This window comes from Adiantum capillus-veneris, chromosome 18 (genome assembly GCF_014529385.1).
Source record: "Adiantum capillus-veneris isolate H3 chromosome 18, ASM1452938v2, whole genome shotgun sequence".
Lineage (NCBI taxonomy): Eukaryota > Viridiplantae > Streptophyta > Polypodiopsida > Polypodiales > Pteridaceae > Adiantum > Adiantum capillus-veneris.
Genome location: NC_140948.1, coordinates 52,384,595 through 52,401,999, shown reverse-complemented (window position 1 = coordinate 52,401,999; position 17,405 = coordinate 52,384,595). Strand labels below are relative to the sequence as shown.

The 17,405-nt window shown below is 47.3% G+C and overlaps 1 protein-coding gene across 2 annotated transcripts in view; it reads left to right on the top strand.

Annotated features, from left to right (window-relative positions):
- LOC147435661 (haloacid dehalogenase-like hydrolase family protein) overlaps positions 1-16,522 on the top strand; it is a 64,347-nt gene extending 47,825 nt beyond the window's left edge. For both annotated transcript variants that reach the window (XM_086488655.1, XM_086488654.1), the window contains 6 exons: positions 3,877-4,032; positions 4,227-4,376; positions 4,463-4,564; positions 4,826-4,935; positions 15,931-16,049; positions 16,155-16,522. In XM_086488655.1, coding sequence (XP_086344781.1) covers positions 3,877-4,032; positions 4,227-4,376; positions 4,463-4,564; positions 4,826-4,935; positions 15,931-16,049; positions 16,155-16,246 — 729 coding nt within the window. In that variant the 3' untranslated portion in view covers positions 16,247-16,522. The remainder of the gene's footprint in view (positions 1-3,876; positions 4,033-4,226; positions 4,377-4,462; positions 4,565-4,825; positions 4,936-15,930; positions 16,050-16,154) is intronic.
- Positions 16,523-17,405: the final 883 nt, after the last annotated feature.

The window sequence follows — 17,405 nt, the reverse complement described above, 5'->3', positions numbered from 1 at the left end:
GCTCCTCAATGCTAGCCAGCTCCTGTTGAGCGTGTTTGCATCTGCTTCTCCAACCAAGGACTATCTGGATGATGCCCCTGCATTCTTTGCAAGGACAATGCTCCGTCGTAGACACTTCTCTTCCTCCTTGGCTGCAACCAAGCGAGCTGCAGACTCCTGGTGGAAGAAGCGACTAAGCTCACCCAGTCCGAAGGCCACTTACCAGCAGGGGTGTCTTGCGTGTCTAAGCTCTTTGTTTAAAATGCCACCACTCGCTCTCTAAGCTCTAGATCTAGCAAGATCCTCATAGGGATGTGCAACATCGTACTCCCCCTCCTTTGTCTGTCTATCACAGTGAGAATCACTGGCGCATGGTCGGAAAAAGTAGTCCTTGCCAGAATGCAAACAGATCCATCCATGTCACAGATGTGGTAACTGGCGTAGAAGCGATCTATCCGAGATAGATTCACTCCTCCTACTCTGTAGTCAGAGCGAGAGAAAGACAAGCTGTGAGGGGGCCTGACAAAGCGTGAATGGTGCCAAACATCAGAAACCTCAAAGTCGTACATAGACGCTCCCAAGCTGCCAACTCAGCCCCGTGCACAGTAGCATGGCTACCTCCAATCTTGTCAGAGGGGTCCTCCAACATGTTGAAGTCTCCCCCAACACACCACTGCTCTGCATGCGACAAAGACTCTACAATATGAGAGACCAAAAATCTACTCGTGCACTTGCCACATTGGGCGCATATATGTTCAGGAAGCAAATGAGGCAACCTTGAACCTGCATAGTAATCGAGTGAGCCCTGCCTGGCACAATAATCCCTCTACCCACAATGGCATGCTGTCAAATGTCCGCAATAGTCATACATACCCCTCCTTGGATACCACCATGAGCTGACCAAAATGTATAGAGATGATGCTCCTGAAGCATAAGAATATCAATCTCACCAGCCACAAGGCATCACTGAAGCTCTTGACACAAACGACCTCGCTGGTGTTGAAACTGGGGCCCTCCTAATCCTCGCACATTCCATGAGACAATCCTCATGGAGTCAGTGAGAGAAAACCGATGCTGCAACAACAGCCAACCTCGCTATCTTCGAGGCCGCTTGGATAGGGAGTAATCCGCATCCGAGCGACCGCGAGATAGGCGTGACTGTAAAGATTGTGCAACCCAAGATCAAGGAGGGCATGTTGTCCGTCGGGCTACCTCCTCTGTCCAGGAGTCCTCATGTATATATACATAGCATGGTGGGCTTTGCGTGTTAGCAAAAAAGTGTACCACAATGTGTCTACATCCTGCTGTGTCCGGAGGTGTCACTGAGAACTTGACCAATGGCCACAGAGTCTGTACCAAATCTGTAACCCCCAAGTCTCCCGTGTGGTGAGAGAACTCCAGAGCTTGAGCTTGAAGATAGTCCATCACGGAGTCCAAAGTCCACTCAGACTGGTCCCTACCACACAGAGGAAAAGAGAAACCAACCGCTGTGTCCAGGGCCTCTATCCCTCTAGCTGCAAGAAACAGTACATGGACTGTGAAGCAAGCCGCCTCAAAGTTTGGTGAAGGGTCGTCGAGAAATCGTGTGAAGTTGTAGGCAAAGAAGTCCCACCAGTGATGGATGCCGAAACTTGTCAAACCTCGAGGGACTGCATCAAAGGGTGACGTCTGCACTGGAAGGGGGTCCGTAGGAAAGTTTGCTCCTCTTGCCAGGCGGCTCGTGGCAAAAGCGTTGCCAAGAGACCTCCTAGCAGATGATGAAGGTCCTACTCCCTGAGCTGGCTGTGGGGTAGGAGCAAGAGAGGTTGAGGAGGTCGAGGGGCTAGGGGGTGGAACGGGAGGGGAGGGGGCAGCAACAGGGGAAATGGGGGGAGGTGGAGGAGAGGAACTATGGCCTCGTCCTGCTGTAAGGGGTCAAAACGATTCCCCGTGGGAACCCATTGCTACTGGCCTGGTGTAGAATGACCACTAGGGGGGCCGAACTGGCGTAGTGGTCTTTGACGGCGACGACCACGGACCTGCTGCCATCCCTCCTCTGCCTGGGCACCAGGCTCAGAGGAGGAACCTGCCTGAGCTCCCTCTGTCTCTGGCTGCTATGTTTGGGTAGCCTTAAGAGGCTGGGTCTGGGTCTGTGCCGAAGGTCTAGGCCTCCTCTGTGGATAGGCCTTTGCTAGATGGCCCATCTGTTGACAAATAAAACACTTGTTTGTGAGGCTTGAGTACTCCACAATCTGGCGAAGCCAACCACCACTCACCCGAGGTATTAGAACGACCTTCGGGAGGGTGTGTGTGTCACAAACCAGAACGGGTACTGTAGGTAAGCCAGCTTCCTTGGCATATACAGAGGCTGCCGTGAGAGGTGTCTCGAGGACAATCCCAATCTTTGAACCAATCCTGTAAAGGAGCGGGAGGCACTCTCTCCTCAGGCCTTGGAAGAAGATTGAGATGGGACGATCTGCCTCCTCAACGAGAACATCGGTAGCCGGATCAAAACCATGGCTCCACTACCAAAAGTGAGCTCTAGTTGCTTGGATGGCCAAGGGGCTCATCGCAATGACTTTGGACGCCACCTCGGAAGACTCAAACTCTATTCAATAGTAGCTGCGCCTGAGAAGTTGAACGTCGATAATCTTGCCCACCTCTGCTAAAAGGCGGGGCTGGAGGAGATTTCGCACCTCCCCTCTGCTAGGTCTGGTGCCGATAATCTTGCAAATAACAGAGGTGGCCTGAAGGCGCGCCACCTTTGCCTCTAAGCTCACTTGCTCTGTTGGCGAAAGAGCAAGTCAGATGGTGGGTTCCGCGGGGTCGGGCGAGGGGGCTTTCGTCGAGTCCCTCTGTGGCGGAGCAGAATCCTCCATCTGTGTTTGCTGCTACGACGACGAATCGAGGAAGAGCGAATGTGAGGACGCCAAGTCGAGGTCGAGAGGCGGCAACCCTGCCTTGAGCAAACAAGGGGCAGGGGATGGGGAGGCGGGTTGGGGGGCGAAAAAGGGGGGGGGTTTCGGGGTGAGTGCTGGCAGGCTATGAAGGCTAGCGGGAGAGGCAGCACGTGGGCAGGGCTAGCGGGCTGCAGGGGGGCGAGCGGGAGCGGGCAGGCATCAGGAGGAGAGCAGTGCACAGGGCGGCACGTGCAGCACGAGGGGGGAGGGAGGGGGGGCAGCGATGGCGATAGGAGTGCGCAGGGTGAGCAGCGAGCCACGTCACACTCTTGAGCTGTTTTAAATAAAGCATTACAGGAATTAAACATATTAATCACAATTTGTTCAAGAAGTTCCCATGTCCTTTTCGCTGTTTTCATATGACAGTGTATCAAGGAAACCATGCCCTTGTTGATGCTAGAGTGCTCACGATTGCCTTTGCAATAAGCTTAGTGAAGGCTTTGTTAAAGTTTAAACTGAAATCTTCGAATGCTTTTAAAATCTAAAATGGGAAGGCCTAAAGTACATTGTACAGGTAGTGGGTTACAAATATAGTGTGCCTTACAATTGAAGGGTCGATAAGAAAGGTGGAATGTGTAACAGATAATGAGAGGAACCACCTTATGGGGCCCTATAGCCTATAACTCTTCTCTGTGATAGTTGTCAAGGTGCCTACTGCACGCACTTGTGATGATGTTGAGTAGTAACGGGTGTAACCTGCCATATTTCTGTCAAGGTTGAAAACATGGTCTTTATGAACATGTGTGATGACTCGTGCTCAACAAAATTAATGTCAGCAAGCTTTGGATGTCTTAAGAGTCTTAAATAAGTCCACTTGTGATATTTTGCTGGTATTCAGGCATTCATTCTTGACTGTCTGTAGTATGTTTCTCTCGTGGAAGAAGTGTGAACGTTCAATAACTTTTTATAAGATTTTATGGACACCGCATTATCATGAAGTCTACTGATTCCCTTGCAGGCGGTGGTTGTTCTGGACATAGAAGGTACCACAACTCCAATTTCATTTGTTACAGAAATTCTTTTCCCCTATGCCCGAGATAATGTCAGAAACCATCTGGAATCAACATATGATTCTCAAGAAACTCAAGATGATATCAACCTCTTGCGTAAACAGGTAATTTGTTTTGTTACTTTGGGTTCCACCTTGCTCATATTTGTTGTAGCCATTGCAAAGTTGTTGATTGTTGAAGATTAACCCAAGCCTGAATCCTGATGACCTGCCTAATTACATGATCCTTTTTGTCAATCGAAGCTGGTCTTGTATTATTTTAAAACCAAGATGAGTATCATGCATGGGAATTCTTACAGGCTGAACAAGACGTAACAGATGGCATTCCTGGTGTACAACTGATTCCATCAACAGACACTAGCAAAGAGAAGGTGGTTGCAGCCGTGGAGACAAATGTGATCTCTATGATCAAGGCTGATCGCAAAGTCACAGCTCTCAAGGAGCTGCAGGTGAAGAAATGCCAGAGTTCCTTGGTGGAAAGATTCCGTGATTTGACCTACAACGTTTATTCTTGGCTGTTTTTTTGAATGCACAGGGTCACATTTGGAGGTCTGGGTATATGAAAGGTGAGCTACAAGGCCAAGTGTTTGAGGATGTTCCAAAGGCTCTTGCACAATGGCAATCTGCTGGAAGTAAGGTATCACAATATTCCAGAATGAGCGGATTTAGATTTCTGAGTGAAGTCTGACCTTTTTTCTTTTATGTATGGAATACTATTCATGAGCATGTGGTGTTCATACCATGTGCGGCACTATTTATGTTTTGAAGCAATAGCTGTGTCCAGTGTTCTTGCAGAATGGAATTGGTTTATTGGAAAATAATGTATGAAATTAGGGTAATAAATTGGTAGAAGTGTATATCTAGAAAGGCAAATTGACACCTTTTTTTTCACATCCAGGTTTACATATATTCAAGTGGTAGTAGAGAAGCTCAGAGGCTTATTTTTGGCAACACACAGTATGGAGACTTACGGCCTTTCCTTTGTGGATATTTTGACACTTTCATAGGGTATGTCATTGGAAGCTATATATAACATCTTAGTCTATCCGAGTATTGTGCTTATAAAGTTACCGTTGAATTTGATGTCAAATTACCGTCATGGCTACACCGTATATTGTTCTACTGCCAATGCAGACTGAAGGCTTGTGTGTGCGCATGTGGGTGTGTGCACAGGCATGCGTATGTACTATGTGCACATAGGTGATTTTTGCCATGGAAAAAGATTGACTCTCAATCAGAATGGTGGCTTCAATGTTCTTAATCTATACGGTCATGACTTATCAAGAAAGACTATTTTGATTGTGGAGTTTGCTCACCTAAAACAGCCCTGGACACATGGTAGCATTTGTGCTCATTTGGATGACCTCTTATGCATTCGAACATCAATTTGGAAGTTGTCTTTCGTGACTATTGTGGCTCTATTCCCGGCTGTCCTTGTGCTTAACTCCTGATCTTGATTGGATGTACCTCGCCACATCGTGGCATGGTAGGGATGTGCAACAAAATAGCTCATTTCAAGCTTGGGAGTTTTCAGTGGAATTAAGCTTTTCCTTGATGCTTTGGCTGAGAGAGCTCCTAGAAAAGCTTATTTTATGTTTTCGCTCGATGAGCTAGGAATTGTTATTTCTTTTCCTTTGACAATTAGAAATTCTAAGAATGTATTTTTTGTGTGAGCTGAACATGCCTCCCAGACCTGCTTTTTTTGGGGAACAGCGAGCTTGGGCTTCTGCTCAGTACCACTCCGCAAGTGGGAGAGCTTTTTGGGGGTTGAAACCGATCATCATGCTTGTGAGAAATCACATCTTGATCATCATGCTTGTCATTGTCATCCAAATCATCATGCTCATCATTATTATTCAAATCATCATGCAAATCCCGTGTGTCATGCTTTGGAGACGAAGAGACTAAGAGAGTCTCCTTTTCCCGAATCTCTTGCATCTGTGCCTGCACTTGAGAAAAGAGTCGCAACATCTCTTTCATGTGCCGGTCGTTCATGGCTTTTCTTGCTTTGTTCTCGCGATCCATTTCTGCTTTTCTTTCTACGCATTTAGATCAAATTCTTCCGTTCTTTCTGCTCTTCTTGCTTCGCGTTCTAACTTCGTGTCCATCATCATCATGTTGAAAGCCTCCCTAGGAGTTAGTGCAATCCTTTGCGTAGATGGGGAAGGGAGAGGGTCGGAGAAACCTCTTGGTGGGGAAAATGCTTCTTCGTCGCCTCTCTCATGCTCATCATTTCCAAGCGAAGTATCCATTCCGCTTCGACTGATGACCATCCACTGAAGTCTTGGGTTCTTAAGTTCACGAGGAACTTGGGTTCTTGGGAGTCTTGGATCTTGGGGTTCTTGAGGGTCTTGAGGTTCTTGCGGTTCTTCTTTCGCTTGCAATCTGTGTTAGAGAAGGATCTTCTCTTCACTGGAGTTCTGCTCTTTTCCGCGGGTGCACCCCTTGGCGGCCTTGCGCTCACACCAAGGTTGCTTTTTCCCACCTCACGTCAATTGGCCGGCCGCTAAGTACACGGTCCGCTCTCAATGAGTGAAAAGAGGCACAAGGGGAGGGTGGACAAGCCCTTCTTTCCTGGGATTCCTGTCACTCTTCAAAAACACGATTAGGAATCGACACGCCCAAGTGAACTTGGGTTCATGCGACCTCAACAAGCAAAAAAAAATCTTGTGATTCTTGTGGTTCTTTCCTTGAGTGATACAGAACACTGCCAAAGCTCTGATACCAATGTAAGGTGCAGCGGAATGAATGTTTGAACTTTGCTCAAGATGAGTGCTCCGAACTGTGCTCAAGGTTCCTTTTACTTACGGAAGGAAGAGCTTTTCCGTTCCTTTAGTGAGAGAGTGCAATGGACACAAACAAAGTGAATGGACACTGTGAATGGAAGTGCATGAGACTGAGAGATAGAGAAGAGAATACGACACCAGAGACGTTGTAAAACCCTCCTCCGAAGGCCCCACTCTCTATGGCGAGAGCGGTCTACTTATGATTGCACAAATCTCTACAATGCTTGGACTTGCCGACGATGTCGACGACGAGACGGGCTGAAATTTGAAAACGCTAAAGGCTAAAATCTGCAAATCTTGTATTTGCTGAATTCCGACTCTATGTCGGTGACGATGTCGATGACGACGATGCGACGAAGACGCGCTAAAAACACAGATGCTGAAATCTGCGTTTTCCGGGCTGAAATTGTAAACTTCGCTAGATCTGACCGCGGCGAGGATCTGCTCCGGGAAGGTGAGATCTGCGAGGTTCGGGACTTCTTCTGCGAGTGCTAAAGGCTGAAAACTGAAAACGCTGGTCCTATGGCTGATTTTGTCGCAATGATCTGCAAAAACGCTGAGGTTGTGCTGCAAACCAAAAACGCTAGGGCTGAATTCCGCTGTCTTGTGAAATCTGCTATGGTATGCTGGTGCAACTGCTAACGCTAGGGGATTTGCTATCTTGGGTTCGTCGAGGCTGCTCTGCAATGCAAAAACGCTAGGCCTTCTGTTGAGAGAAAACGCTAGCCTGCTGGGGGTCCTGCTGAGAAGGTGCCTATTGAACTGAGTTCCTGTTGTCTCTTCTGCTAGAAAGTGCTAGCGCTAGGTTTGCTTATATACAAACTTAGCAAAATTGCCCTACCTACTTTCCAACAAAAGTTACGTATAAATAATAAGTGAAAAATGTCAAAAATAGGGAAAATAGGTTAAATGCACTGGAAAATTCCCCTGATGGGATCTGACTGGAATCTGATGGTCATGCTATGTGCAACCGGAGGATATGCATCTAATCTAAGTCTCTGGACATGCACGGTTTGCAAACAGACTCACAAGAGTGCCAGATCACTTCCTATTCTAGATTGACTTGACTGAACTGAACCCTGATCATGCTGTAGCTTGTCCACGGACACATAGGGTTGGATGTGTCACGTGACATCTCCGGCTTAATACCTTGAAGATCTCCCGCTTTGTGAGTGGCCAACTTTTCAAGCCCACCATATACATCGTTAATAGTAAAAAAGAGGGCATACATGGGAGTGAACCATAAAATGGCATTTTTTCAGCATTTCCTTGCTCATATAATTGCCTACGATGTGTGTACATATCCACAAGACTCAAGCTACCAAAATTCTCAATCCGCTTGCCCCTCAAGTTTCTCCAAAATCTTCCACATGCATGTGCCTTTTCTTGTACTTGAAAAAGTTGTTGCGTTACTTCCCATCTTCTTCTCTTCTTTTGAATCAATGCCTTGTATGTATGCAAATGACTTTGATAGTTGTCTTTGTCCATAGTTGCATCAAGCTTTATCAAGGACTTTCGAGCATCTTGACATTCTTTATCAAACCACCTTTTGCGTGATCTATCTTTGTTGATACCATGGAGATGCTTTATAGCAAAGCATTCTTCGGCACAAGAAAAAATAACTTTCTTGAAAGCTTCCCATTTAGTTCCAATGGTGTATCATATTGAAGCTTCTTCATCCATAATTTTTGCTTTCAATGTACATTGGTGCCCGTTTGAAATCCATACATAGTGATAATTTCTCTTTCCTTTGGCTGAGATTATCATGCTTAGTTGCTTCTCCACATGAAAGGTCAATACATAAGGTGCGACGGTCGGATTCCGGGGTCCATTGGCCAAACATAAAACTCTTTATGCGATACATGATGGCTTCGAGAGTAGCACATAGTCAATCACTATCCTCATTATGTCTCCTATATGTAAATCCATTGGTTCCACTCCACAAAGATACACCATTGGCAATGAGCATAGCCGTGCTATTACACATGTGTAAAAGTAGCTTTCCATAGTGATCCGGCTCTTTCTCATCCATTAAAGAACGATCATACAAGTGAACTTCCTCCAACTCCCTTGAAATGTATGGCATATCAAATTGTTGAGTATCATGTGCAATGTTTTTGTGCGAGCATTTATATCACCAAATACAATAACATCACCTTCACCTTTGAAATAAGCAATGTCCTCTTCTAAATCAAAAAATGACTGATCTCTATCCATGCAAGAATAAAAGGGAGAATCATGATGAGGAATGTAGCAACCGGTTACAAAAATGGGTGCTCTTTTTGGTGTCATAATTTTCAGCCATACATAACGTTTGTACTTGTCATCTTTCACAATTGATACAAAATCTTCCAATCCTTCTTAACCATACATGCTACCCCTCCTTGTCCTCTTCGTTGCTTAAGATTCTTTGACCACATCAATGAATGTACGTTTTAATTCTCAAAACCATTAATCCTTTGTGTATCGTGCTCCCAAGTTTCAACAAGAAGTACAACATCGGCTTTGCTTGTTAGTTCATCAATGCCAACCCCCGCATTCCATGGGTATCCATTACAATTCCAAAAGCATATTTTCAATTGTAACTCGGTCTCATAGGTCACGCATCCCTATTTGCTCGAGGGACTTGCCTCCTCCTTGGGCACATTTTCTTCATGAGAGATCTCCTTGTTTTTTTAATTCTTTTCCTCATATGCCTTGCGACGCATATTTTGTTGCTTAATAGTGCGATCTTCACATACAAAACATTTTGTATCCCTCAAATAGATCCAACTATTATCAAGGATAATCTTTCGCTTTGTCTCATCCGGCATGGTGCATACAATTGGCCGTTCTTCCGAGCGAGGAGCTCCTTGCTTCCCCACTCTATGTGCTCCATAGACCATAACTCCGGACATGCCAAAGTGGGTTTTGAAGAAATCTTCAATAACAATGGCAAGAGAAGGAGGTGTCTCTAGCTTCTCTTCGAGAATTCCACGAATAACAATGTTCTTGGAACGTCGCTCCCGTTCCTTCAACTCCTCCACATCCACATTCTCAACATTCTTCGTTTGAGCCATATCTTGCATGAGTGAGGAATTAGAAACCACATTACTACCACATACATCAGCCCAAGACTTGTTTGTGCATACATTTTTCATGTCACATACATCCCGGCTCATGGTGTCAAATTTCTCCTCTTTCAATACATGGTCATGCTCTACTTTGCTCATCCGCTCCTTCAAAGCATTCAAGTCTACAAGAGAGCGTTTACATTCCTTGACTTCCTCTTCAAGTTGCATCAAATGTGCTGTTTGCATCTCAAGTGTCCTGTTGAGATTCTCATTCTCAACCACAAGTACCCTTAGTGTGCCATTCTCCATTGCAAGTGCTCGTAAGTCTTCGCCTTGTTTGTTTACGGTCTCTTGCAATGATACCAAGTATGCCATGATCATGGTTTCCGATGTCGTTGGTTGGGTGGTTGTGTTGCTATCTCCACACTTAGAAGATCTTGGACCATCATTTTCCACAATGGTTGTGGACCTTGTTAAAGAAGAGAACCCTTGCGAGTGCCGGAAGACATTGTATGTAAAATAAGAGATGAGGGTCAATTTCCTTGAACTTGTTCACTTCGGAAATGCTGTTACAGAAACGCCTTTCTTAACTCTGAAACTTTTTGTCTTTACATCAATGCGTAGAGGGCTTCGTGCTCTTCAATTGAGGCTATAGATCACCCAAATCGGCGTTCGGATGAAGAAGTTATGATCAAAAGAGTGAACTGCTGTCCACTATGTCAAAAAACGGCTGCATTTTTTGTTGGGGAGAGAGAGAGAGAGAGAGAGAGAGAGAGAGAGAGAGAGAGAGAGAAATGAAATGAAATGAAATGTTATATTAACGTCTTCAAAAGGCCATAATGACCTATGAGACCCGAAAGTTACAAAGTGGTGGATCTGATACAAAGTCAGAGTAACAAAATAACCTAACAATAGTACAAAACAAAGATATATACTATGGGGTCCTAAGTTGATCGATGTGAACCAAGCAAAAGACTAAGCAAAAAATGGGCGGCTTGTTGGGATAGCTGAATCACAAGAGATCTAGCATCAATCGTTGGCAAATCTCATCAATTTCCTCCATGGTTAGTAGTCTAACCGGGCGTCGTGCATGCCTGGCCAGCGTGCTCCGAATTTTCTGTCGTATCCTCCGTCGATGCTGTGTAGTTCTTCGCAGTTGCGGACGCCTGGATTTCCCCAATTCAATCGCTCGGTCAATCAGTGTGCCTCTGGTGTGAGACGAGGGGGAGCTTTGCTGTGGGAGTGGCTCTTGCGGCTGTCCCGTGTCTGCTCTGAAGAAGTCTGTGATCCGATTTTGAGACTGGCTAGCCTCGCCATTCATCAGGCTATCTCTGTGTCTGCGCAGCTCGAGCAAGAACAAACCCAGACATCTCTGTTCTTCGTATCCCATGACTCTTGAGAGTGGTCCAAAACCTTCTCTGAACAAGCAATGGAAGCGGCCTCGTATCTCGTAGTAGATGGGGCAGCGACATGTATAGTGTATCTCTATCTCAGGTTCCATGTTACACAAGGGTCATGTCTTGTCCTCTGCTGGTACTCCGTTGTATCTCCCAGTCTCAATCCGCAACTGGTGAGAAGATGTGCGTAACTGGCCAATAGCACATCGTATCCCATGAGACAAGTGGGTATCCATGTATCTGGGTCTCGCCACAAAACCATCTTTCGTAAGCTGGAGAAGGTGGTCTTTGTAAAAAGCCATCTTCGTGCCCAATTCCTGTGCTAGTTGTATCCATGTCCTTCTGGTGTCTAGCTGGGTCAGGTCTTGGCGTATGAGCTTGGTGATCTTTGACTGTGTAAGGGTGAGAGATGGTGCATCCAATGAGTAATGGAATGGTGGCAGCCGGTCTATGCTGAACCCATGTGCCTGAAACCATGATGTCATCTCCCCATACCAGCATGTTGTATCTCCTTGTATGGCTAACTGTCGAGAGGATTCAAGTGCTATGCGAGCATATCTGTCTCTAGGAAGTGCCCATGTGCGGTTTATGAAGGAGACTGATCTGGTGAGCGCCTCCACCACAAGTGGGGGGGCCGCTAGCTCTGCTCGGATAATGGCCCGTGGTACTGATGCCTTGGCTCTAATGAGCCTCAAGATCATAGAGACGAGAGGTTTCTCCATGTTCCCCCATCCGTCTGAGCGACCCGTCCTCCTGTGGTGATCCAGTGAAGGTCCCCATATCTCAGTTCCATAGAGCAATGCTGAAGCCACCAAGGTGTCAAAGAGCCAGAGCTTCGTCCGGGGCTCCTGAAACTGAACCTGCGAACACATCCTCTCCAATCTACCCAATGCTGCGTGGGCTCTAGTAAGTCTGGTTTCTGCTGCTCTTCTGAGTGAGAATGTAGGTCCGCTAAAAACCACTCCAAGGTAAGTGTAAGCGTCTGTGTACTCCACAGTCTCCTGGCCATATGTGAGTGTAGGTGCTGACCTCCTGATCCACTGTGGGGTGGTATTAAACACCATAACCTTGGTTTTACCCAGGTTGATAGACAAACCACTTTCGTGGGCAAACGTATGCAGAGCATCCAATTGACGTTGCATTCCCTCTGGGGATTCAAAGATCAACACTATGTCATCAGCATATAACAAAAGTGGAATCCATGTCCCTGCCAACTGAGCACCTTTATCCCCATCGCTGTCAATGTAGTCAGAAATCTCATCCACATACATACCGAAAAGAGTGGGAGAGAGCGGGCAGCCCTGCTTCACCCCAATAGTGGAGTGAACCGGTGTAAAAAGTCCCTCCGGGGTGCGTACATGCCCTACTACTGATCTGTACAATGCCATGATCCCCCAAATGAGTTCTGTGGGTACTCCCATTTCCTGTAATCTGCGCATTAGTCTAGCTCTGGGTACCGTGTCGAGAGCTTTGCGGAAGTCCACAAAGCTACAATAGATCCGTCTCCCATGAGATCTGCCTTCCTCGATGATGGCCCTGAGTGCTAGGATATGGTCAAGAGTAGAGAAGCCTCTCCTGAATCCTGCCTGCCCAGTTGCACGTATTCCTTCCCTCTCTGCCCATCTACTCAGCTGTTGCTCAAGAATGGATGCATACGACCGTGCTAGTGTGTGTCCAATCATAATAGTGCGATAATTCCCAAGGTCCATGGGGTCTCCTGATTTGAAGATAGGTACGATTGTAGATAGGCTCCAAGTGTCCGGTAGGCCCTCACACATGGCATGGTTAAACATAACTGCCAGAAGCTCTGCTAGTAGGCCTTTGGCATGCATGAAATGCTCAGCTACTAGGCCCTCATGATCGTATGCTCTCCCAGTCTTCATCCTATCAATGGCTTCCTTCACCATCTCAGCAGTGAAAAAGACACATGTATGTGGGCATGGGTCCGGGGGGTTGGGGAGGGGCGGCTGTCCAGGTACTGTGTACAAAGATGATGCGTACTGACCCCAGGTCTCTATGGAGGAAATAGCAGGGGGGGGGGGGGACTGCTCATGAAAGAGCCGCCACGCCTCACGCGAGTCTTGACTCAAGAATAGCTGATATAGATCCTGCTCGAGTCTAGCCAAAAAAGCCCGCTTCTTACGTCGCACCAGGCGTTGGAAGTCCATCTGTGACTGTCTGTGAGTGACGTCCCCCAACACCTCCCTCTAAAGTCTGGCTCTAGTCTGGCGGCACTCCTCATCGTACCAGCTGTTCTGAGGCATGCTCCCAAATCGGCGGCTCTGCTCAGGCTGGGTGTGTGGGTATGCTTCAGCTGCTGCCTCATGTAATGTCTGTGTCAGTATAGTAGTTAGCTCCTCCAGAGGTCGCCCCAGGTCCTCAATGCATAGGCGTCTGTAGATTCCGTCCATGTATACAGAGTCCGTCTCCCTTGTGAATGTGTAGCGAGTAGGGGCTGCTACTCGTGGCCTGTGTGCTGCACTGAAATGGAAGGAGATGGTCATTGACACCAGAGCATGATCCACCGCCACCCCGACCGGTCTGGGCCCAACTGTGAGATCCTCGATACTAGAGATGAGATTTGGTTGTGCCATGACATAGTCCACCGTGCTGGCTCCATGTCTGTGTGGGAAGCATGTAAAGCCTCCCGCAGCAGGAAATCTCTGTAGGCCGTTCAAGATGGCCAATCCATGTGCAGTGCCCATGTCAATCAGGTGTCGCCCATACTCAGTATATTCCATATCGTGTGATAGTCTGGAAAGGCCCGTCTCTGCCACATCTATCTCTCTTAGCATCTCCTTTGAAGTATCATAAAACACTGCCTGGTGATGGGGAGTCCTAGCATTGAAGTCCCCGAGGATGATAATGTCACCGTCCCTAGAGAACTCCCATATGTCATCATCCAAAATAGAGAAAGGGGACTGTCCTCTGGGTGGTGCATAAACTAATGTACTCGGGGGAAAGTAACAAATAGCTAGATAGAGGTATTTGCCTGTCTCTGCTTTCAGTCTCACCCACATGTACCTAGCCTGCTCGTCCCTGCGGGCTATATGTATCAGTGGCTGCAGATCCTCTCTATATAACACTGTCACTCCTCCCGAGCCCCGCCCTCTGTGCTCTGAGCGTGTCTCCTGTCTGTAGGTTGTCTTCCACCTATATCCACTGATGTGAGGCATGGATTGCCCAGGGGCCTGGTGTGTCTCAGAGTAGAAGATGACGTCTCTTCGAGTAAAGCTATCCTCAACCCACATCAAGACGCATAGATCCATTGCAGTTCCAGGCAGCTACTTTGAGTGTGGTCCCATAAGTCTCGCACCGTCATGTGGAGCGTCGCTCAAGTATTACCACTTTTCCGTCTCGGTAAAAAGCGATCTTGCCTTTTCCCCTTGCCTCTCTAATCTCCGGCATTACTTCCTGCATATGAGCGATCTGCGAGAGGGTGAGATCGTCCCCAAGAAAGATGCCAGTCTCTTTAAGAGTTGGTCTTTTCTTCAAGAATGACTTCTTTGCTTCCATGGAGGGAAAACGGAGGATGAGTGCTCTTTCTTTTGAGGTTTCTCCACTGCCTCCATTTTTCTTTATGTTGCCCACTCTCCATGCCCTTGTGTGTGTCGGCTCATGAATCCCCATCAAGGCTGTGAGTTCTTTTACTTCTTCGTCCACATTGCCTTTGTCTTTAAGACCGCAAATTCTCACATGTAAAGCGCGCACCCTTCTCCCGTGCTCCTCCTCTAGTGTCTGGTTAATGATGTTGTTGGGTGTGGACGTGGGCGTTATCTCCTTGTCTTTTCCTTTCTTGGCCACCTTGATCCATTTCTCGGCTTCATCCGCCTATTGTTGGGTTTTGGTAAGAACATCCACCCAAGAAGTCGTCATTTCTTTGTGCTGTTCTTCTCCCTCTTTAATGGCCCATACTTGTTCCTTGATCGTGTTGATTTCTTCAATTACTGAGGGTTGTAGTTCGCCCTCTTCCAGTGTGTTTCTTGATCGGGCTTCGGCGAGTTCTTTCTTGAGTGACGTGATCTCTTCCTCTTGGGTCGTCACTCGATCTTCCAGCGTGCTTATCTTGCTCTCTTGGATCAGCACACGTCCTTCGAGAATGTTTATTGTGCCCTAGAGATTGCGGTTCATCTTGGTGATGGTCTCCGTCATTTCCTCTTTGCATTTTCGAATGGCATCCTCTAAGGGGTCGGCTTTTTTGTTCGTCTTCCTCATGTTTGATCGCCGTCCGCAAGGGGGTTAGATGCGTGTGTGCACCCACCCTAGCAGCAGGCGCGGCACTGGATGTACGTGTGCACCCACACTGACGGCGATCGCGACGAGTGGCGGAGCGTGGGGCGGTGTGGCCAGGTGCCCTCAATATGTTCAGCTGTGTGTGTGTGTGTGCGCGCGCGCCTTGAAAACAAAAGTGAAGGAGGGGGGAGGGGGGTAAAGGTTGGTGAAGGAGGGGGGAGGGGGGTAAAGGTTGGCAGCGTGCAGCGTGCGTGGGGGGGGGGAGAGTGCGAGAGCGCACGAGCAGGGCAGGACAGCGGGTGCGTGGGTGCAGCGCAGTGCAGCGCAGGGCTGCGGGGTTGCACGAGCAGGGCAGGGGGGCAGCGGGGGTGCGCGAGCAGGGCAGAGCAGCGCAGGGCTGCGGGGCTGCGCGAGCAGGGCAGGGGGGTGCAGGGCAGCGCGCGCGAGAGAGAGAGAGAGAGAGAGAGAGAGAGAGAGAGAGAGAGAGAGAGAGAGAGAGAGAGAGAGAGAGAGAGAGAGATTAATTATCTTCAGGAACAAGCGAGAACCCAAAAGCTACAAAGAGATTTTCCTCTCTGTTGGGGTGGATGAGCCATCTCAGATTGTCTTTGCAACAGATGTGCTACAAGAAGCAATGGCAGCAAAGGAGGCTGGTACATTTCTCTCTCTTTTCAGTGGATCCCCACCCCCCAAAAAAAAAAATAAAATCTCATGAAAGGCAGTTTATCAGTACTTCGCTTCTTTGATCTGTGAGCCAGGTTTGAGGGCCGTGCTTGTTGTGCGACCTGGGAATGTTCCCTTACCAGAGGACCATGGTTTCCCAACAGTAACAAACTTGCTAGAGATTTGAAGACCATGGAAACGGCGCATTTTGTTGTGCATGATAAGGGTCTTGGTAGAGTAATTATAAAAGGAGGTGAAGGCATTAATGCGCCTCTACAAGATTACAAAGGTCCAATAGTGTATAATATACTGTCAATCGACGTTGTAGTCTTTTGGAGAACTGTTTTGAGAATAATCATTTTAGTGAGGTTGTTTGTATTACTGATGTTTTGAATGATGTATCTGTAAGCTATGCACATCATTGTTTGTCTCAACAACTTTTATTAAAGCTTTCTTCTCTATAGCACAAGCCATTCATATGTGCATAACGGACTGCAGAACATCTGTACATTAATGATGCTACGTGTATTTTTTACTCCATAAGTTCTGAGTGGTTGTCAAATAAGGATTGGAAGTACTAGAATCATTAAAATGGATGTCATTAGGGTAGACATGCAAGACTTATGGCAAGGAGTACTCATAATGTGAATTGACAGAGGCTGGCTGCTACCTTCGAAGTTTTTTCCTTTTATTGTGCTAGTGGGTCCTTGAGGCAGTTGTAAGGTGGTAGAATCAGTTCCCTGTTTCATTTTCATCGGTTGTAGGGCCGGTGTCGATTGAGCAAGCCATATGGTTCCAGACTCTGGTAAACTGCCATTGTTACGGGTAATCCTAGTGGGTCACCCTTCATTGACTCCTCCGGGTTACATTCAATGGGGCACTATTTGAAGGTAAGATTTTTCGTATCAGTGATTCTCTTTGTGTCTTCATTGGGCTCAGACTTTCAACAAATATTCCTCACTCCATTCCTGGTTAGGTGTTTTCATCGGAGGCGTTGCTTTGGTGCACTCTAGCTGAGATGGGGTTCATGATGGGAAATCCACGGTTTAGATTATCCTCGTGTATCCCCCCCTCCTCTCTATGGGGGTGACCTCATCCATGTCTGTGTTGCTTACCCCCATCATTGCAGCCTTAAGCCTGCACCACCTCCAACATCTCACACCGTGGTCTGCAGCCCCTCCATTCCGCCCCACACGTTTTCATCTCTATTTATTGAGTTTTTTTTTTTGGTGGTATGACTTCACATGGATTTTGGTGGTGTTACTGTTGATGCCAAATTGTCAGCAGACACTTGTTATGTGATTCATGATTCATGATTCATGATTCATGATTCATGTCTTGTTGCT